At 32.8% G+C, this 23,068-nt stretch overlaps 2 protein-coding genes across 2 annotated transcripts; one reads left to right on the forward strand and one right to left on the reverse strand.

The window, feature by feature from the left end:
• Nucleotides 1-222: 222 nt before the first annotated feature.
• LOC123721143 (rhodopsin, GQ-coupled-like) lies at nt 223-2,886 on the forward strand. The gene is made up of 7 exons (XM_045678688.1): nt 223-676; nt 898-1,063; nt 1,302-1,426; nt 1,730-1,946; nt 2,051-2,135; nt 2,211-2,363; nt 2,621-2,886. The coding sequence occupies exons 1-7, from the start codon at nt 580-582 to the stop codon at nt 2,738-2,740; spliced, it is 963 nt and encodes a 320-aa protein (XP_045534644.1). The 5' UTR covers nt 223-579; the 3' UTR covers nt 2,741-2,886.
• A 1,212-nt stretch (nt 2,887-4,098) lies between these two features.
• LOC106713825 (monocarboxylate transporter 12) lies at nt 4,099-20,507 on the reverse strand. The gene is made up of 7 exons (XM_014506700.2): nt 20,338-20,507; nt 16,568-17,233; nt 7,186-7,305; nt 6,249-6,473; nt 5,243-6,028; nt 4,966-5,166; nt 4,099-4,629 (listed from the first exon to the last, which is right to left on the reverse strand). Exons 2-7 carry the CDS (start codon nt 16,749-16,751, stop codon nt 4,472-4,474), a joined length of 1,674 nt encoding a protein of 557 aa, XP_014362186.2. The 5' UTR covers nt 16,752-17,233; nt 20,338-20,507; the 3' UTR covers nt 4,099-4,471.
• Between the last annotated feature and the right edge of the window lie 2,561 nt (nt 20,508-23,068).

The raw sequence follows: 23,068 nt of genomic DNA on the forward strand, positions 1-23,068 counted from the left end.
TAAAGATTTTTCTAGTTATGTTTAAAGATTTGATCTATTGTTCTGGGTTTTTAATTGTGTTTTGTTAACTTTGTGTTATGTATGTATGATGTACCCCATACATGTTTTTCTATGCATCACTATGTAACATGAGTGAATGTTTTTTTTTTAATGAAAAAGACGATTTATACCTTATTTTATGATTTCTTTTGATAAAGTCGTATGAGATTCATTTGTGTCTTCTTAACGTTAGTTTATATCCCTTTTTAATTTTTTGACAGGTTAAAAGGACGATTGAAATATTATTTTCGATACATAACCGTGTAATTGCAGCGTTGTGATTATCCGAGATTATGTTCACAAACAATAGATAAGTTTAACAGAGCATAAGAAAACTTGTTTGATTTAGTCGTAGTACGCGGTGTAACATGAGAATTAATAAGGTTTTGTATCAAATGGCTGACTGACGGCGGGGTTTGTTTTCCTAACAGCCTGCGGGTTGTACGCATGCGCACTCCGAGCCTTCGTAACCCGACGGTCAGGTGCCGCGTCTCTATAATTTTTATAGCAACAGGTTAATAAAGAAACAATAATTTTAATATGTACGGAAAACCAATCGACACCGAAAATTGCTACTGGGACGGAGCTTTCAACCAGGAGGATATAGCCGCGCTTGTTGACGGTTGGATTTTAACAGGTGATTTCCAATTTTATTGCATGCTTCTTGACAATTGATCAGACTGAATTGCGTTTCGTTTTACGCGTAGAATTTACGTGTGGTGACGGAGTATTCATGCAGATAGGACTTTGGGAAGCGTTAAACAATAATTATATTTTAGTTGAATAAATGTAAAAAAAAAAAATGATTTACTCATATGCATATGGATTTCAACTTTATTTATTTTTCATTGTTTTCAGGGCGCATAGGTTTTTTCATGGTAATATGGTTGAATATAAATCTATGGTGTACGGTTCTCAGACGTGATCTCAAGTACAGGAATCTGGCCGCCTTCACTACAGTCTTGGCTCTTAGACGCGGTTATCAGTACATATTTTACATTTTGAGATACATGGAGTATGACTGGTAGGTTGGATTTGTATGATTTTTACCTATTATATTTTTAAAATGATTATTTTCTGGACAGTAGAAAAAATTGGAATATCGACAAATATGTAGAAACAAACCTCACACCTTTTATCTTTAGCCTCTCTCGGATCGAACCAAAACATTCGTGTAACACTTGGTACTGCTTCGGGTTTTTCTACTTTTAAAACTTGACTATTTGTTTTAACGACAGATATAACTTGAAGTAATGTTTCAGGGTAGATGACATTCATAATTGCAGTACTTATGGTTTTATTGATACATTTTTGGGCGTATATGAAGTTGAAAGTCTGACGCACATTTGTATTGAAAGATACGTTGTCGCTAAGTATATCGCAAATGGTAAGAAACAGCTTTGATAAATAAATTCCATAATTTTCAACATTCAATTTTGGTACAATTCAGGTACTCGTTTAGGAAAACGCTGAATTTTATTTGATGAAATCCGATTTTTTTTGTCTCTCTGTCTGTCTGACAATGCCGCGTTTGTTCCGGGTAATCCGACTGGACCGATTTTGACGGGACTTTGACGAGAAGGTGGCTGAAGCACGGGGGCTAGGCTATATTATGGAAAGCAGATCTATGACATAATAAAATTAATACAACATCTTTTACAAAGTTATATGCCAGAAAAACAAATTTCAGGTTGGCCTATAAGAAGATGGCACTACTTTTTATATCAATGCCTGTGTCTCTTCTTCTCGTTACTGTACTCCTTGGCGCCGTTCTTCGGAGTGGGCAACTACGTAAAGGACTTCTCTTGCTTGACTTGCACATACAACATGGTACTGCCTGACACGTGGGAGAGATACGCAGTCTTAGGCATATTTCTACTTCGCAGTGCGAAACCAGTGCTATTTATGTTAGTTAAATTTTTCTAGTTTTTTATATGCTTTTGCGGTATTGATCAAATGATTAGAAACTAGTATTTAGACGATAATTTTATATCTATTTTGTATTTCTCAGGTTGATAATGCGGTTCTGGACACAACAAATGGAAGCCAAATACGACGATAAAAATGTTCCTTGGGTGGAAGTGCGATTTGCTCACGTGAGAATCGATTTCCAATATTTTAAAATTTTCTATCGATTTATTTGTTGCATATGTTATTAATTTATGTTTCAGATAGTAGATAGTTTAACTACAACAGTCCTTGGGTGCTGGTTGCCCATAACCGCAATTAGGGCTATTGTGATAATTGCTATTAATTTCCTGGGCATGGAGGTCGACATGAAAGAATACGTTTGGGCAATACAATGGGCTGTGTGGGTTGAATGGGTAAGTTCCTATTTCTTATTTTTTATACAAGAATCTACATAAATAGTATAAAATTCTCTCTACATATCTACTACCTCTTTCTGTGCTAAATTTGCAACATAAATCACCTACCATTTCTGAAAATAGCATTATTTTTATATCTATAAAAAACTACACCATTTTTAATGAGTAATTGCAAATTTGGTTTAATTATTTAGCTGCAAATACGAAGTAAACGAGCAAGTATTTATAAAATTGATTTGGGAATTTGTTTCCAGTTTACCCCGGCAGTGGTGACGGTGTCTCTGATGAGTGTGGATCATCTGCTCAGATCTAAAATGTTTGGCGGCGATAAAACAGAAGACGACATCATAAAAGTTTTCGAAAAAGATGATTAATTAATAGTACAGTTAAAATACTCCACTCATAACAAATATACTAGTGTCAGAAACACTCAGAAGGCATAACTGTTACAAAATAAGAGATACGCAGCAGTAATAAAAATATTTTTATTGTTTTTTCTTACTTTACTCATCATAGTAATAAATTACTAACAATAGATATGTACATTTAAAATAGCATTTTAAGTAAGTATTTTTAGTTACAAATATTATTCTGAAGCCATGTATTTGTTACTTGGAAGAAAAACAAATTTAAGAAACAGTTAAAAGAATTACTTTTCTTACATTCAAGGAGTAGAAATTTAATTCTGCAAATTGTAAATGTAAAAAAAATATGTATATTACACTTAAATTTCGGCTCATAACCAGTGTTGTAAAATACGTATGCTTTTATTTTACTCAGTGTTACTTTATTTTGTATTCAATATATTGTGAAATGTGTACAAATATAAAATAATATGAATCAAATCTGTAAATGTTTTTCTAATTTTAAGTCTTTTATTTTTTTTGGATTATTCATGACTGGTTTTTAATAAGGCTTAATTTACAGTCGAAGTTTTTATAACAAGTAAAAGTCTAAATAAGTAAGAATTGATAAGGTTATTTATAAATTGTGAAGAACGAATCAAATATGAGTAAAAAGTACTTAATTACTGTAAAGTTTGTCGAACTACTGATTTCTGGGATCTAAACATTGGTCCGATTTAAGGCCATTTGGAAGTAGATATATATATGTTTCAAAATGTACCTATATCATGCATTATTATTATAGTCTTATTTACCAATTAATCTACAAAGGAGAATATAATGCGGATGAACAAATTGTCTTACAAGGAAAGGCATGTACGGTCAAAAAAATTCTTACTATTAGCATAATAAAACTCAAATATTTATGACGCACATATCACAGCTTTTTTTTTAGTTTTTTTTATGATACGAATCAGAGAGAGATAATTATTTCTGTTATTTATTATTATTTTTAATTTTGTATAATAATATTAAGTAATGTATATAATTTGGTATAAATACACAATGTATTTATATATATTAATGTACATTTCTGGATAAAGAAACCGTGTATGCAATGTATAAAAGTAGAGTTTGCAAGCTGGTGATGTAGGTAAATATTGAGAAGTATAAAATTTGCTGTATTGGTTGGTATCAAAAATGTATTAATACCTACAATTATTGTGCATATCGGTTTTAAACCTGATTTGTGGCATTACTTGTATTACATTGAATAAAATCGACTAGATAAATAGGTAACATTATTAAAAGTATCATTTTAAATGTATCGCTTTATATCTAAACATATTTAATCGTGTAAAGTATGTTATCTTTACTTTTTTATGTTAATTTTATTTTTACAATTATTCACATATATAATTACAGCAACTGAAATATAATCGATTAATCACTTAGAGTTCAGATTGTACCTTTCCTCTTTACACTTAAACATTCATTTTCACAGTCACTCTCTAAATTATCTTTGGAATGAGTTGGACTATCACTAAAGAGTTTATCGTATTCGCCATCGCCACCTCCGTGGTCTTCATAATCGTAACTATCTTCATAAAAATATTCATTACTAGTAGTGTCTCTTACAACCGTAGTTGTGTATACCCTGTTACTATAGGTGTCCTCCGTGGACCCCGTGTACGATGGAGTAGAGGGACTGTTCAGCACGATTACAGGGTAGTCGCGTCTCGTCCCCCTCACAGGCTCCTGCTATATCTCTTCCATGACCGTTTCCTGATTCCATCTTGTTCTATTATTACGTTTCTCAATGACGGGAATGAGGAAGAGAATGATTCCACTTAGCGATATCGTGCCCGCGGCTACGTAGAAGCCAGGCGCGTATGAGTTCAGTTGATCATACAGCCAACCTGAAATAGGTAAGAAGATGCATATTAAAATAATGAAAATTGAATAGGATACTTTCAAACTAAAAACTAGCCGATGATGACAGCAGATCCACGGGTGAGTACTTCATGTTTAATTTATAATAATGTCTTACGAAAGTTTAAAGAATTTAAAAGCATACTTCCACTTTTTGTAGCAAGTTGAAAAAGGCCCCATGGACAATAAGTTGTTGAATTAGGTTTTTGAGTTACGATTTGCCGTCTATTGCATAGTTAATGGTAGAAAGGTATCATTAATTTCGGTCGATAGGGTAATATTTTTATTTCAATTCAACCTTAGGACATATCTTTTTAAATTACCTGCAAAAGGTGGTCCTATTAATGAAGCAATTCCTTGAAACAGTAGCAGCAGACCAAATGCGTTGGTTAGTTTTTCAATGCCAAGTAGATCCACCAGTACCACTGACGTTAATCCTACGTAAGCCCCAATAGTGAAACCAAACGTTGTCGCATATAATGCCAGTCCCCAAAATTCCCAGCAGGCCATGGCCAAGCCCGTACCTGCGGCAAAAGAAAGCAGTATTAATTAAATTACACAAACAAAATAGAATAACAGTAAAAAGCAAAATATACTCACTTATACCAGCTATCGTAAGACACAAGTTGTAAGCTAATAATCGGTTAACCCATGGCTTATCACTTATATACCCAAGAATGATTCTTCCAACTAAATTAGATGCACCAATTATAGATATTAAGTAGGCCGGATTTGCTATTCCTAATTTCTCACTCATAGGAACAGTATAAACGTATGGTATATAAAAACCGATGCTAGTTAAAAAGTTAGAAAGTGAAAATAAAATAAATATTGGATCTATTAGAAGAGAAATATCAAGCATTTCTGATAGAGCAGCTTTGAATTCCTCCGAGCATGGGAGCCAGCCACATCTTTGTACGGGTTCTTCCGATGGTTCTCTTAATACTACTTTTTCTGGAGAAGTTCCTCTGAATCTAGCGAGACTCGTCATACTGCCCTGGTATAGTACGTCCGGTCGGAGCATGATGCCGCTGCCGTGCCGGGAGTGCGATTGGTGCTTTAAATCGCTCGGCTTATTCAATGCTGGCTGAGAAAGCGTGAGTCTTGCAACATCATTCTCCTCGTTCTTTCCATTTGCTCTTGCCACATTTTCGGAACTTTGTGAACGTTTAAGTGGGGATTTTTTTGATTTAATCAACATAGGCTCGGAAGCTGGTGTTTTAGGTGGTTCTGGAACAGCTTTAAACATAAGTCCTAAAGGTATGCAGTTGAGAATTAAGGCTCCAATAATAGCCATCGCTCCGCGCCATCCGTAATTTGAAATCAGACTGGACGTGATTGGCGCGAACAAGAATGTCCCCAGACCTGATCCACAAACAGCAATTCCTGAAAATAACAAGCGATAGATTTAATCAAAGTTAATAATTATCATGCGAATACAATTGTATCAAATACAAGTTATCGCATATTAATTACTAGTCAAGACACTAGATTGTCGGAATTACTGTAGTAACTCTTATAGAGAGAGGTCGTGTACGTTGCTACCGTAGTATTGTACATTGTACCGCCTATTATTTCTATATGTCTGGAAGTAGTGGGTAAATACCTGTGGCAAGACTGCGATACCGCTCGAACCAAACAGTGACGCTGACAATTGCCGGTAAATAGATGAGGCCGAAGCCCAGTCCGGTCCCAACTCCGATTGTGAAGATGAGAGTGAGAACGTTTCCAGCAAAAGCTGATGCAATGACGCAGATGGCAGACAGCAATGCCCCAGCAATTGTCACCTTCTGACATCCCCAACGATTCACGAACGAACTAGATATTGGACCTGAAAATAAGTTTAAAGTCTGATTTAAATAAATTGAAAGATTCTGCAATTAAAGAAGGTATAGTTAAGTAAGGATTATGGTCGTTTGTACCGTGCGAGCGAAAAAACCCTGATAAGTTCATTGATAAATTTATATAGATATTTCATTAATATTTACATTACGATCAATAGATAGTAAATAATTTCATCTATATGCTTAATCACAACAGATATTACGACGTAAAAAGTATACAAAAGGGAAGTAAATAAGTTAATAAAAAATCATCAAAATCTCATCAATCATAACATTACACACAGCTCGAACGTATATACGTACCTAAAACGTATATATAAATACGCATGTGGAAATCAAATTAATGTTTGCCTTACATTTTTATAACTTTATAGATGTTTCCTTGTGAGGTGGTGCACGCATCAGTTTACTTCGCATGTCAAAAAGCTATTAAAGATTCGTAGCGCTGCTTCAATTATTGTAGGGGTTATGATGCCACAAAAACTCTAATGGTAAATCTATTTCTATCTTTCATATTGAATTATTATAACACAAAATGTATCTTGATAGAAAGTGTGGTTTGATGAAAATGATTTTTTTTTTTGGGGTAACTAACTTGTAGCCTTTGGTAGGGTTACAAGTGGTTTGAAATTGTTTATACTATGGGAGATCTTGTAGCTCTTCTGTTATGTTTTTAATTCATTATTATTTTGTACGTACCCGAGCTTAACGTGACCCCGACAAGGATAGAGACGATCCACGCGGTCTTGCCTTTGCCCTCTTCGAAGTAGGTCAGGAACTCTGCATAGAACACGCCGAACGAATAGGTCATGCCGTCGGCTGGAAAAACATTATGTCTGTTAAAATAAATGCTTACTTATTTAAATTGCAACAACTTTTTCCTATCTTACGTAAAGGAACATTTCATGAAAATGTTCTTATCTTACTCATATTATAAATGCGAATGTTTGGATGGATGGATGTTTGTTTGAAAGTATCTCCGGAACGGGTCAACGGATCTTGATAAAATTTGGCACAGTTGAATATAGTCTGGAAGAACAAATAGGCTTACTTGTTACATTTTTCTTAATTCCGCGCGGATTGAAAAGGAAATACAGTAGTAATAATATGGTGAAGATGTTTTAATTTTGGATTTTGTATTTAAATCCTTGGGTCATGGGGAAACGTAACATCATAATATTGTGCTTATATTCATATTTTGTCCGAAACTTTTAAAAAATGCCTCATTTTATGGTAATAATTTTAGCCGTGCTTGTAACAAGATGAGATGATAAAAAAAATATTTAAAGATACTACATATTTATCTATTCAATGTTAGTAGTCATATTTCATCTGTCTTGTTATCGTTGAATGTGACAGAGTTCCAATTCCAATGAAGTGGGTTAACATGATAGGTCCGTGGTAAGGTAACAACAGTATATCAGTGGCAACAGACAGGAGCATGCGACACGTGCATGCGGACAATAGCCTCGACTGCTCCACGCGAACAAAAGACCGCTTACGTAAAGGGTTTATGCAAAAGGAATGAAAAATTTCCTTCAACACGTGCTCGTCATGACATTCTCTTCGAGCTTGAGATTTTACTGTGAAATGTTTAAACAGTATTTGAGAAAGTCATCATGGAACCGTGATAACTTTTAAATTACTTTTTATATTGTGTTTTGCTATACGCGACTTATTCCTGGTGGTTACAACTTAGTCCTAACTTAGTCAATTTAAATGGAATATCTATCGATGATAAGTCACAAATAAAGACGACTTTGTAATATGAAACTTTAATAATGAGTGAATGAAATGAGAAAGTGATTGAAAAGTATTTAACTCCATTTTAAAATTTTTGCATTTTTAGCAATTTTTCTTCATTAGTCGCTTTAATCCTTTAGTTTAATATTCCTTCGGTTGATATTCTTACGTTATTAATTTAAATGAATATAATATGGTTGATATTTAAAAAAAGTTGATTGTTAATTGAGGTGTATACTAAAGTTTACACTTTGACAACACTATTTTGTGATTTGGAGACTTCTATAAGATAGATATTAATTTATGTTTATCATCATTGAATTAAAAATCTTGTAGTGAACATTGTATTGTAGCTCTGATATGATTATCAATTCATAAGCCGATACTCAATCAATTCATGATACTGTGATAAAACTTTGATTGAAAATATTGTCTCACAAAATAAATCCTACATTGATTAGGCTTAGCAAAAATATATTCTATAGATACTTCCAAAGTAAAGTTATTCCTTTATTGGACAATTCATCTGAAGATCAAAAGGTGTCTTTGTAATCTCACTTACGCTAAATGAAACATCCATCCATTTAGCATAACTTATGCTGGATAACGGCTGCGTGGATATGGGTGAAATTTGGTGTCTTTGGGAAAGATGTCTCGGCTAATACATATGCTTTTGTTTTGTTTCTTAATTCCGCGCTGTTGAAGTCGTGGGTGACAGTTATGAAGTTATTAAAAACTAATAACTATGTACGATGAGAGACATCATACAATTATATCTATTTCTATGAGATATTGCTTTTATTTAAAAATAATGCTTTCAATCGATTCAATTGCAATGATAACATTTTTAATTATTACTACACCCTCGAGACTCTTGGCTTTATTGCTTTTAATGTGGAATTACACCTAAGTCTGTTTTTACACGGTCTTTTTGTACACGGTTTTGATATAACACGGTTTGAAAATTGAATATTTTTAATATTTTTACACGATTTTATTCCATTTAGCACGATTTGAAATTTTATGTACTTAAATTTTTTTTGTCAAATTTAATTTTTGCGAAGTATGTTCATATCACGAAAAAGTATTTATGAAAGAAAAAAGTCTGAAACCATCGATAGTATCGATAGTTTGCGAACACTAGCTTAAAGATTTAAGTGAATTCCTCTTTAGCGCGTACAAACAATTTTTACTGGTCAAAGCAAATGTGAATAGCACTAATTTAGGGGAATTCCCTTTATGTGCATACAATAAAATTTACTGGTCAGAGCAATTGAAACGTGTTAATATTTTGTGAACTGTCAATGCAATAAGACGTGTTTGGTAAAGAAATTTTTTGCAGGCAAATTTGATTTTCCATTAAATTTAATTTTAACGCATTAAGATAAAAGGTAAGCCAAAAAATATTTTGTATTTATATTTGATTTAATAAAATAAACATGAATTCTTGTTCTTAAAAATTCTTGTTTTTCACTAATTTTAATAGGTTTTAGAGATTAGGAACAAATCACCCATTTTTGTATAAGATCAATGTCTTTTTTTACACGTTTTTTTTTTACACGGCTTCTTCTGGAACCAATCTACCGTGTAAAAACAGACTTAGGTGTATACAGAAATTTAAATGAAGTGCTAGTTAATCCACAATTTCATTAGCAACAGTCTTAAAACATGGCCAAGGTCGGAATGTAACAAAGTTGGAATCTGTTAAATTTATTGTTACCAGCTATTTACAACGTCGATTGTAACGTTAAATTCGATGTTAGAGATCACGAGCCCACGTGGTGACGGCGTGATAGTGGCCCCGTGGTCAGTGGGCGGCAATGGCAGTGACCTAGTCTTTGAATAAAATACTATTAGCTGACTCATTGAATTCGTCCACGAATAAAACATGTAACTTCAGCTCAATGACCAGGTGATTTTGATTCCATAATTTATAGTTTCATGCCTGCAATAACCAGTTAAATGAAATTTAATTCATATATGCACCTAACGTTTTTAACAACATAACAAGTTTTTTTTTTTGGAAATATCTTCTCGAAGTGTATATTAAATAAGAATATGTATAAATAAAATATTAACAGTCTTATCGTTCTGATATTAGTCATTAGTAAGTGTAACGTGAAAACAAATTAAGAACAAAACTGTTCTAATTCGAGTCGTTTTATAAATAGTTATCAAATGCAAACACAAGTTAACTTATAATATTAAAATAGATTTTTTTATGCGTACATGCTTTTATATAAAAGTAGCTGCCGCCCACGACTCCGTTCTCGCGGAGTAAAAAAAACTTAATAAGTAGCTTATGTGTTCTTCCAGACCATGTTCTACATCTGGATCAAATTTCATATAGATCCGTTGAACCTTTCTAGAGATATCTTCTAACAAACATCCATCTATCTAAACATTCGCATTTATAATATAAGTATGAAAATTAGGGATTAATTAGGGATCTTTGAATTGAGATTGACTTGTTTATATTTGTGTGTATAGTTTTGAGATAATTATAATAAAGTGAATCGAATCCTGGACCTATGATAGATCTTTAATCTCTATACATAAAGTATCAATTGTTTCAACTGTCGCTAAAGTAAATATTTCCTTTTGTTACGAATGGTTACAAATACAACCAGCATTTATTTTTATCTATGGAATTCATCTTATGCTGTTAATATAACAAGGGCGCAATAAAAAAGATAATAAAAATACTTGTTACCAAATTTTAATGATTAAGGGAACAATCCCAGAATTCTGACGTCGCGTCGTTATCTTCTTATCTTATATATATAAAACAAAGTCGTGTTAGTTACACTATTTATAACTCAAGAACGGCTGAATCGATTTGACTGAAAATTGGTAGGCAGGTAGCTTAGAGCCAGGAAACGGACATAGGATAATTTTTACCCCGTTTTCTATTTTTTATTCCGCGCGGACAGAGTCGCGGGTAAAAGCTAGTATATATATAAAAGAAAGTCGTGTTAGTTACACTATTTATAACACAAGAACGGTCGAACTGATTTGACTGAAAATTGGTGGGCAGGTAGCTTAGAACCAGGAAACGGACATAGGATAATTTTTACCCCATTATCTAATTTTTATTCCGCGCGGACGGAGTCGCGGGTAAAAGCTAGTTTGGAATATGTCTTTGATTGGATTTAACAATTTCAGTAAATCTTTTGACAAGTTGAAATGATTTGAATAATTTGTGACCAAACCATTGATTTATTTTTAAAACAAAATGGAGAACCCGAAAGAACCTATTAGTGTAGCATCAGCATCAAGTAGAGATGTTTGTCAGTCAGTTCATCTTATTATTTCCTTGAAAACTATATTATTTATCTGGCTTTAAATTGTGAAGTAGTATGCTGATATAACAATCTTTAGAAGCGTGATAACGCCCACTCTTGTAACACACCCACGAAAACATTTGTATATTTTATATAAATAGTTCGTTATATAAATGGAAAAATTAGTACGTAAGCATTATGAAATATAAGCTAAAAATTACGCGATTTTTGTTGCAAATGTCGCGGCCAACGGCATGTGCTGCGAGTGATAAAAGATAACTCGGAGGAGGAGGTCGTAATGTCAGTCCAATGACGCCACTATGTATCGCAAATATTATTAATTACTTAGTTATTAACGTCTAGACGCCAACTGACCGACAATTTACAAGTCTATCACTTTTTTAATGAGCCACAATCAGATTTGAACATTATTATTGTCTGTGTAATTTCTTTGGATATATCTGTTCTTTATATTAATAAAAGGAATCAACTCTAAAGTATCATTAAACCAAATTACGATTAAATATAAGCGTAAGTTTCAAAGCCTACAGAAATTCAAAATCTTCTATGCGTCTAATATTTGCACAACGTTGTAGCACACATATTAATAATTTCATTTCATATCATAAATGTTCACGACACTTTATAAACAAAGTATTCCTTCAAAACATTAATTATGCATATACGTTGATAAATAGGTTGAGGATAGATATTAAAAATTAACCTACATTTATTAGCATGATATTACTTTAATTACACTAAAAATAATATCATAAGCAGATTTGCCACAAAATCAATGTCAATGAAGTCAACTGATAGCCCCAAGTTTGATAGAATCACAGTGATTCTTAATCGTGTTATGCAGAAATTCATCTTAAATCTAGAATCCAAATATGTATTAGAAACTATAACTAAAAAATGTCTGAATCTGGGTTCCATATTGCTAGGTCATGGGTACAATATGACCGTGAAAATTGCGTGAAATTTTTGCTTTCTGAAAATTGTTATCGATCTAGTTTCTTTTTTTATGATATTAGCAGATCGCCAACCCCATGTCGGAATTAAGTCTTAACCCATATGTATGTCTTTGTCGTCTACTAATGGCCGTAATCTCAAAATAACAACCAAATATAAAAAAGATATATGCAACACAAGGGTTTAATAGTTACTAATAAAAGATTGCATATTGTGGTAAGGATTGTCGCCACGCAGTGTACATTTATTTTCTGTTGATGTTTTTATTAAGTATTTCCATGTAAAGTAAAGTTATAATAAATTAAAAATGTTGTTTTTTCATTCGTCTGTTGCCCACATGCTACAGAATTCATGTTAAAATCTGCATTGAAAACAGATACTGGGACTAATATGATTGTACTTTGTTTACTTTATGAGCATCTGTACGAAACGTTCAAAGCTGTTTAACGTTGCATTTAAATTAAAATGTCGGCAGTAGAATTTCCATTCAATATAATTAAAGGAGTAGTTATTAATTACTTAACTATAATTAGTTCAAATGCGTTATTTGTATGCATTCAGTAGTCAGGTAATGTTTTGTTAATATGTTGATCCGAGTGGTACTGATTCAGTAAAATTTGACCTCAATAAAACGATCCGACACTGAACGGATTTCGGTCGTGACCTAAGTAATTTTATACTGGATCGATTTAAATGAATTATTAATACAAATGATAAATTCTCTCATCGATTAGTGGAAGTCTTTAGTTTCGTTATATTTTATTTAGTAAGTTTATTGTAAGAGGCCTTTTAAATGTTATTGGAATGTAAAAGAATGCAGACATACAAACATATAAGTTCTAATTAAAAATATCAATTACATGTAACAATAAAATATAGGTTTAAAGTTACGCTGACTATGTGCGAAGACATAAGAAAAGCAGGCCAACAAACACAATGCTGGAAAATGTACTGTGGACCTAGCACGAATATTTGCGATAGCGCCTTCTTATTCATCGTCAACTTTGTCTAAATTAGTTTGAGATTTTTGGTTTACCTTACGTCCGATATAAATATGTATAGGCGGTGCACAAATTTTATCGATGGTGATACGATGGCGCTTGTCAGAAATATTCGTGCTAAACTCACAGGTGTTTTAATACTAAGATTTAAATAAACGTGGCATATCAATAGAACCTTACCAATACGGTATTGCGAAAAATGTGTTAAATTGCAAGAAATATTTTAGGAAAAATACATATTATAAACCTGATTAGATTTTGTAATTGCCTCGTTGGAATAAAACACTATAATTATGATCTATAATTAATAACAAAGTATGTTTTTCAAATGCCATTAAATCGGAATAATGTTACCTTCGCATTGTAAACAAGCATTGATTCATCGGCTCGCATTATAAATGAAGCGAATGGTGTCGACTTTAATTAACACCGACGGAGTTTTACAATAGTTTGCTACATACTGGTCTATAAAGTCTTACTGTAGAAACAATTATGTTTACTCGTGTAATATTACAAGTATTATTAGGTTACGATGTATTGTAAATTGTTGATTGAATCATCTATATACGAGTATATAAAAGAAAGTCGTGTTAGTTACACCATTTATAACTCAAGAACGGCTGAATCGATTTGACTGAAAATTGGTGGGCAGGTAGCTTAGAACCAGGAAACGGACATAGGATAATTTTTACCCCGTTTTCTATTTTTTTTTATTCCGCGCGGACGGAGTCGCGGGTAAAAGCTAGTAAGAGATTATTTAGTTCAGATTCCTATTTGTGTTTATTTGACGCAGAGCAAAAAAATACGATATAGTAAGTGATCATAAGTTTTCTTTTGTTTCGGTCTTGACGTAAGAAAAACTTGGTAATAAGTAGGCATTAAAAACTTTTTAGATTGTTATTAGATTACGCGGTCTCTGTTATTGATTCACTTTTTAACACGAGATTTATACAAACTTGCAATATATTTATATTTATTATCACAATAAATTATACTACGGGTCTGCGCTAAAGGTCATGTCCACCTAAAAGCTTGTAAAGGGTCAATGGTAATTGTCGCACAGTATAACACAATGAAAACCTCAGAGATTTAGTTAAAAATGCATACATGACTGAAAGTTAGAGCGTGTAACCGGGAATAAAAACAAATGGAAAATTTAATTTCTGTGTAACTATAGAGTACGCTTTATTTCTTACGTATAAAACTGAAAATGAATACTTATAATATAAAACATCTGTGGTTCTAGGAATACATCGTTTTTTATTTAGATTAATACACCGAAACTGCTAATACTTTTCAAAAATTTGTTATTTTAAAGATAACAATTTTTAAATACGTACAGCAGTGGAAATTTACGGTAACTGTTGTGAACGTTTAATATAAATTGCAAAAACGTGTAAGTATACTTGAAAATTTAAGCGAAAATATTATTCAGAAAATGTCGGATACACAGCAAAATATTCCGATCAATTTTCCACTTCACTACTATAACATGTTTATTTCGTATCGCTGGTTAAGTCATAAATAAAATTAGATGTCTCGCGACAAAATAACGCGTGCCCTCGAATATAGGAAAATGTTTATAGCCGGCTTACAAAATTGTAGTGCGCCGACTACAATTTTATAGCCTACAATATTATATAATTTAAATCATTACATACACCATATATAAAACAGCACGTTTGTTTTGAGACAAATAAAGGAGTTTTTAAGTTGTTAAAAAACAAATGAGTAATGAACTTTTCCTGTGCGTAAGTAATCACACGGTCAGTGACGTTCTGCTGCTAAATACGAGTATTAGCAAACCAATAAACCGTGCAGGTTTGATACGAACTTGACATAATTGGCTATTAACAGATTCAAGCGGATTATTTTACATAATGTACAATTTAATATGAAGGCGTCTGTCGGTTTTGGCTCTCTGCTTTGTCAAAGAGGTTGTAAGGGCCCACAATTTGTATAATTGTCACGGCAAATGAAACGACTAACAACACTACTTTATAAAAGACAACTTCTATTTCTCAATATGCAGAGAATGGATCAAAAAGTTGGTGAAAAAATTCAATAACTAATTAAAATACTGTATTTAAAAATATATTTTTGATATATTAGATGACGCTACTTATAAGAGTTTTATGTAAACGTATTAAAATAATATATGTTCTAATTTGATGGGTAAACATTGCGATTTAATAATTTGCTGACATAAACATTTTAATTATAAATATACTGAGTCTTATTATTATTATAAATTCTGTATGATTAATCGTTGGTTTCTGTGACAAAAATTTTTGTAGAAAACATCCGTCAACATTCTTCTTTTAATTTTAAATGTAGAAAGAAGTATGTAATGGACCGACAACAAATAGTTGGGAAAAGATTACGATGAAAAAGGTTATTTATTGTTTAAAAAATTGACAAAATATTTAAGACCGAATAACCATTAACAATTAAAAAAAATCTCAATTTAGGATTTTCATCTTAAATTATGTAAAATATTTACAATTATACAATTGAAACAATTACTTTTATGATTATGATATAACGATGGAATTAAAAAAATGCAAAAAAGGGTTATTTACCAGTAAATATAAAGTATATAGGACCTATCTTGGCCGAGTTAACAGTTAACATGCGATGTGCGTCAAGATGCCTATTAATATGCTATTAGTGGCGGAGTCACCTCGTTCTATAAAATATAATCTTAGCTATGCAACCTTACTATGCACCGATACCGCTTTTAACGTGTTTACTCACTTCTAAAGACATTACTAACACGTTGTGATTGAAATTTATGTTGAACCAATGAAGCCTTTTGATGTAATATGTATTACCGCAAAGGAATCCGCAATAAGATTGCTTTGTCGTTGTTTCGGGAAACTGTTAATAATTATGTTGTATATTTACATATTTTTTTAATTTATACATAATAAGCTTCTCTTGTAAATTATACATTTCTTTGGGAAAATGTAATACGCAGAAATATTACAGCTTGATATTTATTCTTGTATATATAAATAAAAAAGTATTTAGAAAGATTTTAGTTAACAAAAGCAATCAGAAATAAACAATACTCACTGATGATATGAATCATGAAGGAAGCAAAAACGACGACCCATCCCCAGCCTCCGTCCGGGGGTGGTGGCAGGCTTTGGGAGCCCTCGCGGGAGCACTCGCCCTGCTCCCCTTGTCCCCCCTGCCCTCCGTGCACTGACTGCACGCCGTTACCATTCCTCGAGCTCTTCACTGCGCCGTGAGACATCCTCGAATACCCCTTGCTAATACGTCTTCACAACAAATCTCCGATAACTTCCCACCTTAGTAACTCAGTGTGACAGTTGATATGATTTATTTTCAGCGTTTATCTGCTCATAGTGTAAATCCTTGTATTGTTCAACGTACACTTTACATACATTTGCTTATGTATCGATAAGATATGACCGTTACATGTTATTCACATTCGATACTCTAGATATTAAAATACTATTTATAAAATCTGTACTGAAATAGAGGCACTTGGGTTTTGGAATCTGTACTGATTATTTTTCTACAATAAATGGGAAGCGCTGTGGTTCTTGGAAGGGACCGTTTCATAAGATAAGGTCAATGAATGTCTTTTCTTTTCTTCTCATTTCTGAGCACTGACGATCTCTTTCTGCTCTCATCTGAGGCTTATGACTTTTCTTCTTGTTTGTACCAGTTTTCGATGGACTCTCATTTCTGCGTACAGTTCTGTCGCAAAATCTGTAAGGAGAAAATTTATCTTAATATGTAAATAAGTACTATGGTCTTTACTTTTTTTAATACATTTAATATTTTATAAAAAATGTTGTTATGATTTTATCTATGTTCCTGTAATTTAGTTGGAATCCTACCGATGAAAGTAAAATACGTGGCTTTATGATTTCCACATCGAGGTATTAACAGAATAAATTTTTGTGAATACTTTGCTTTAATTACAGCGCTTGCGAAATTTATACTAATTTTCACAATGATGATTAATAGTGTATCCTTGAAACCCTTTCTCTGCTGTTTTTAGTAATTAAAAACATTTATCGAATACTTTTAATTGAACAGAATCAAATAGTGTCATTCAAACTTTATGGCGCATCTTATTTTGGGACGAGACTCACAGAACATAGTTTAAGGTATTGGCAGGTAAAGCTATGCAGGGTTGGGGAATACGCATTCGCGCGCTTTTTAAAAGCGTAGTGACGCATGTGGCACTCGAAAACGTGTAATTATTTAAGAAATAAAAAACACGTAAATTTTCTTTAATAGGTATAGGGCTGTCAATCTATAGGTTGATGTCCTGCTTGTCAAATTGCTTATTGATATAAAAATATTACAAAATCTAGTCCCTGCAGTTGCTGTTTCTAGGTTGATTCTGAAGTTATCAGACGTGACACTCGTTCGGTAGATCGATCACTGTTGAAACATATCGATAACGCTATCTGCGTGGTTTCGTAGTCAAAATGATTTGTTCGACAGCGATACTGTACTCAATAAATGTTTATCACTCTCCAGAGATCTTATCCACAGACATCCGTTATATATCGATATCAAAGAGCGTCGGTGGCTCAGGGGTTCTCTAGTAAGCACTTGAATTGCAATCTGCAGGTCCTGGGTTTGAATCCCGCCATTTACCAATGTGTTTTTCGAGTCTCGATTTATATATATAAATTTAGCAGACGTTCTTACGGTGAAGGAGAACATCGTGATGCAACCTGCACATATCTGAGAAGAAATTCAAAGATAGGTGTGAAGTTAACCAACTAGCACTGGGCCAGCGTAGTTGACTATGGCCTAGTATTCTAATTTGGGGTAGGCTTCGAGTACCTCGGTGTGGACGTATAGTGACCGGATGATGATATACGATGTAAGAGTACGTTTACAGTTACAACGCCCTCTTTTTCAAAATAACTTGGAGGCATAGTAAGACATTTTTATAACGATTCATAAAATTATCTTGACTCACACATTATTCTATTTTAAATTTATTTGAATCACTAACAGAACATAGAAAATAGATTTCAGGTTTAAACTGACCTCTGTATTTATCCCAATCAAGTGGGAACGGCGCGGTTTTGTAAACCTTAAAGTTTTCGCTTAATATTTTACGGCCTGCCTGTTGCCAACCCTACATATATCTGTATATCAGTCAGTATTCAAATAATTTTTTTTTCAGTTTGTTATAAATGTTTTGTATTACATACACATTCTGGAATTTTTTTCATATCAATGTTAAATAACAAAAGGTTATCTGTCGTGCGCCGAGAATATGAGTTATTATGTATAGATAGAAAAGGGCAACGTGATACATATGTTTCGATGTTAATACCAATATAATTGCAATACTAGTTATGTTTTATTACATTCCATAGTCTTATTTTTGTTTTAAGACAACCTTAAAAAAATATTTCGACATAATTATTACAACTGTGTTAAAATGTGAACAAGTTATGTAATTTCTAGTACCATTCAGTCTTTTTTAACTTTTAAGTTATCTAAAAATCAAATGCATTTTATTAATATCCTGATAAATAACTTAAACATACTTAAAAATACAGCGTCAGAATGATTAGTGATGAATTTGTACTTGAGTATTATTTGCAAATTGTCGTCTTTAGATGTTTTGTGGAAACGAAGACGTAGGTAAATATCGTGACAATTCCAACAAATTTATTCAGTGTCTTGTTTTGCGACTTGTTTTGTTCTCTACATCATTTTATCGAGATGATAATGTCAAAGGACTTTACTTTATGAATTGTCTTTGTATGTTATTTTCTTTACAAATAAATTATATTAATAATGCTATTTTAGTAAATGAAAGATTAACTGTCACAGACCGAGTCGTTAAATGTTCCCTAAGTGCCAACATTAGTGCAGATTTACTTGAAAAATTTACACTTACGTACTGCTAAGGTAGCCATTAAGCGATGTCTGTGGCAGCTAAAATCACAAAAGACACGTCAGAATTTTCATTCCAAGAATAGTTCTCGATTTTTCCATGTGAAACAAAAGTTAAATCAGTAAACATAACACTATCGTATGGACGATAAGAGGTTAATGGTAACAATGATTGCACTCTCGGTCCGACGCATCATAATATATCGCTGTTAAAATAACATATATATTTAAGCTAGTTGACTTTACATATCATGTTGTACATATTTGAAGTAAACAAAACATATTTACTTTTTATGTATGTACTTATCTATGGTAGGTGTGACAATCTCGTTACAAGATAATATTGTAATTAAACGATAGTAGATTAAATAAAAATCATAATAATAACGCACGGCACATGTTGCTGAGTCGATAAAATTGACTGCGAGTGAACATCAATAAGCTGAATCAAAGTTAACCGGCTTGTCAATTGATCATTGTATTCAAAAGTTGTTGACGAAATGAACTGAATTTATCTGGACAATTGTTAAAAAATATCCAAATGTGTATGGTAAATACGCGATAGTAATGACTCGGCGGATGTCAAATGTTTCTAATTACAAAATGCATGTAATGCACAAATCGTGCGAGCCAAACAATGGTTTTTGTTTCTTTCCATCCGTGGCGTGCTGTTGTTGTTTATTTTATATATTTTTCTACACTACCCACGTTTCAGAGTAACTTGAAATCATTTTGTTATTGAAAATAATTTAATTTAATCTACCTTTTGAACAAAATAAAAATACATTGTATGTTTATTTATTAATAGCTTATGTAGTTTATATAAAAGCTAATGTCAAAGATCTGGCGCCAGAAATAAAATTTGGCGTCATATACAATAATATTTACGTATAAGTTGTACACGAAATAGTAAAACTATTTTACTGAAATTCACTTACGTTCACACTTCTTTGTTTCACAGATTATTTATTTGCAAACTGTAAACACTGAATGTCACTCAATTGCGGTAAGTGAATAGCGTAGCGGTATGCGGCACGCAGTAAGAGAACGATGCGATGCGGCGTACGTTCGCGGTCGCGTCCGCTTTGCCACTGTCAGCTGCCACCGCCAACGGCCACCGACAACGAAAATAGCGGATAAGCGAAAAAAAGTCGCGCGCGCTTCAAAAAATATATAATTGCCAACATTCTTACTCGTAGCCAATGCAGAAATATATAAAGACCATTGTTTATGATGATAAACCGAAAGATTTTGAGGATTTTCTCGAGGATGTACAAGTGTACGGGAAGAAACCAGTAGGTCTATCTTTACTGTGCTTTTTGATAGTACTTTTTGTCGCGGTCAACTCCTTGCCGATAATAATGGTGATAAAAACTGTCCCTAAATAAATTGGCATTCATTTTTTAAGTTCCGCGGACGACGACGACGTTGACGTTCCAGCCTTTACAAAAGGTCTCCTTAGTGTCTACGATCTTTTCTTCCGAGCCTCGGATCGTTGCGGTTTGTAAATAACACTGAAATATGAAAACAGACTAGACAAGACTAGACAAGGATCATCTTATCAATTGTAGAATGCAACATACATCGTGTGCTACGACGGGGGAACTAAAATATAAACTATTATGCTTCCTATGTTTCCGGATGTTTTCCCGCACTTAAGGCGAGACAGAGACGCGGCGAGGCGCGGGCGGTGACGGCCCTGTCGCGTCTATACTCTACTTTTAAAAGGACCTCCTCATGAATGTGCAAATCAAAGGGACTCTTGTTTTAATAAATGTACCTTTCAGCGCCGAGTACCCTTTCATCTATATCACTTGATGCATGATTTCAAATTATTCATCACAAGGATTTTATGTCATTTTAAATGTATGAAACAAAATCCTCTATACTAATGTTTTAGGTAAGAAGTAATTTTATTATTAAATTTTTCATTCTGGTGTACTCTAAAGATTTTCTATAGTCTTTAATAATAATAATAATAATAATAATAATAATAAGCCTTTTTATTTCCATATTTACAATTGCATTTTGTTAGTATTGTTAGTTTTAAACTTATTTTATATATATAGTCTTTATTTGTAGGTATTTTTTATGAAACATACATGAACAGGGAAGTAATTTTATTGAGCAGCCGTAGAGCATACATATACTTATCACATCCTTGACAGTAGATAACTTCCGAGCAATTCTTTGTTTTCTACAATCGAGTGTGACCTAATTATTTATGCAATGAAAATATACATTCGTCTTATTGTCCATGTTACACCATGTGTCACAGCAGAATTATTAATTTGTGATTTAGTTACAAGTAATTTTCTACTATTTGCTGTTATTCGGAGGTCCGTACATCAAAGTGAAATAGTTACAAAGGACTGCTTTAAGCGGCCCCTAAAGACATTTGCAAGCGATCGGCCGACCATCTACAAACTACGGTTCCTGCATAGCAAACGCTAACTGCTGATCTTTATATTGTATATACGAAGTATTACTATCTGTTGGTACACTAATTGTGGCAGTTCGTGTGTGCCACCCTTATTTGTAATATTGACCGCTTGTAGACTATTAATTAGGTTACAGGGCTATTATTTATCGGAAACCACTATTTCGTATGTACAATTAAACATTTAAATAATTAATGATGTTACTATGTTTCAATTGGTTTTAGAAACGTAAAATAATTTCAATCTTTATTCGAGGAGTGTCGGAACAAAAACGGATAAATCACATTGCTTTTGGAAAGGTTTAAAACTATGGCCTATATCATGGTTCGCAACCAATTGGCATCATAAAAAAATGTCAAAATGTGACTTATCTGTTTTTTGTTCCGACGCTCCTCAGTTTGCGGTTGTGTTTCCAGTGAAGTTTGTAAAACAAACTGTTTACATAAAATATAGAAATTCTCGAAATTGTCTGATTACATAATTAATTTGGTACAAAAAACATTTAATAAAAATATAAGTCTTTTTTAATACTGGTAATGGTGTTATTTCGTTTTTTTCTGCAGAGATAAGATTCCATGTTCTCTTTGTTTCTTTTATAAATTTTATTTCTTATTCGTATCTTTATTGTATAAAACATCGGGGGAACAATGGAAGTCTAAAATTATCGACCTTTCATTCAAACCAGCGATTTTGTATGCATAAAGAGGAAAATATTGAGGTTAATGACGTCACTAACTCCCACACGTTGATTTTAGCATTTTCTTTGTGCTCATACATGTGATCGTCGCGTGTTTGTAATTGCATTAAAATATTCAATTATTTTCCGACTAATTGTGTTCAACGTTTATCGTTTGACCGAAGTTTTGACTTCAAGTCTCAGTTTGTTTTAATGATTTTATCTACTGCCAAAAAATTTAAAGGGAATTCTAGAAGGCAAAGCAAATCATGATTATTTAGTTATACATCGTATTTCAAAGAATATAATATTCTTGCAAAGGATTCTCTGATTCGTAATCCATGTCGTGACCTTATCGTATTTCGTCCTCATTCGGATGGTCGTTTGTCGGAGGATCGCCGGAGTGGGCTGAGGTCGACCACTCGGTAAATATTCTGCTGATAATACGGACAAGGTTGTCCTATAAAGGATTCATATAATGTACTTATTTATAACAAATCTACAAGAAAAGATTTCAAACCTATCAGATTATGATACAAAACTGTCAACGTA

Source organism: Papilio machaon, chromosome 1 (assembly GCF_912999745.1).
Source record: "Papilio machaon chromosome 1, ilPapMach1.1, whole genome shotgun sequence".
Taxonomy (NCBI): Eukaryota; Metazoa; Arthropoda; class Insecta; order Lepidoptera; family Papilionidae; genus Papilio; species Papilio machaon.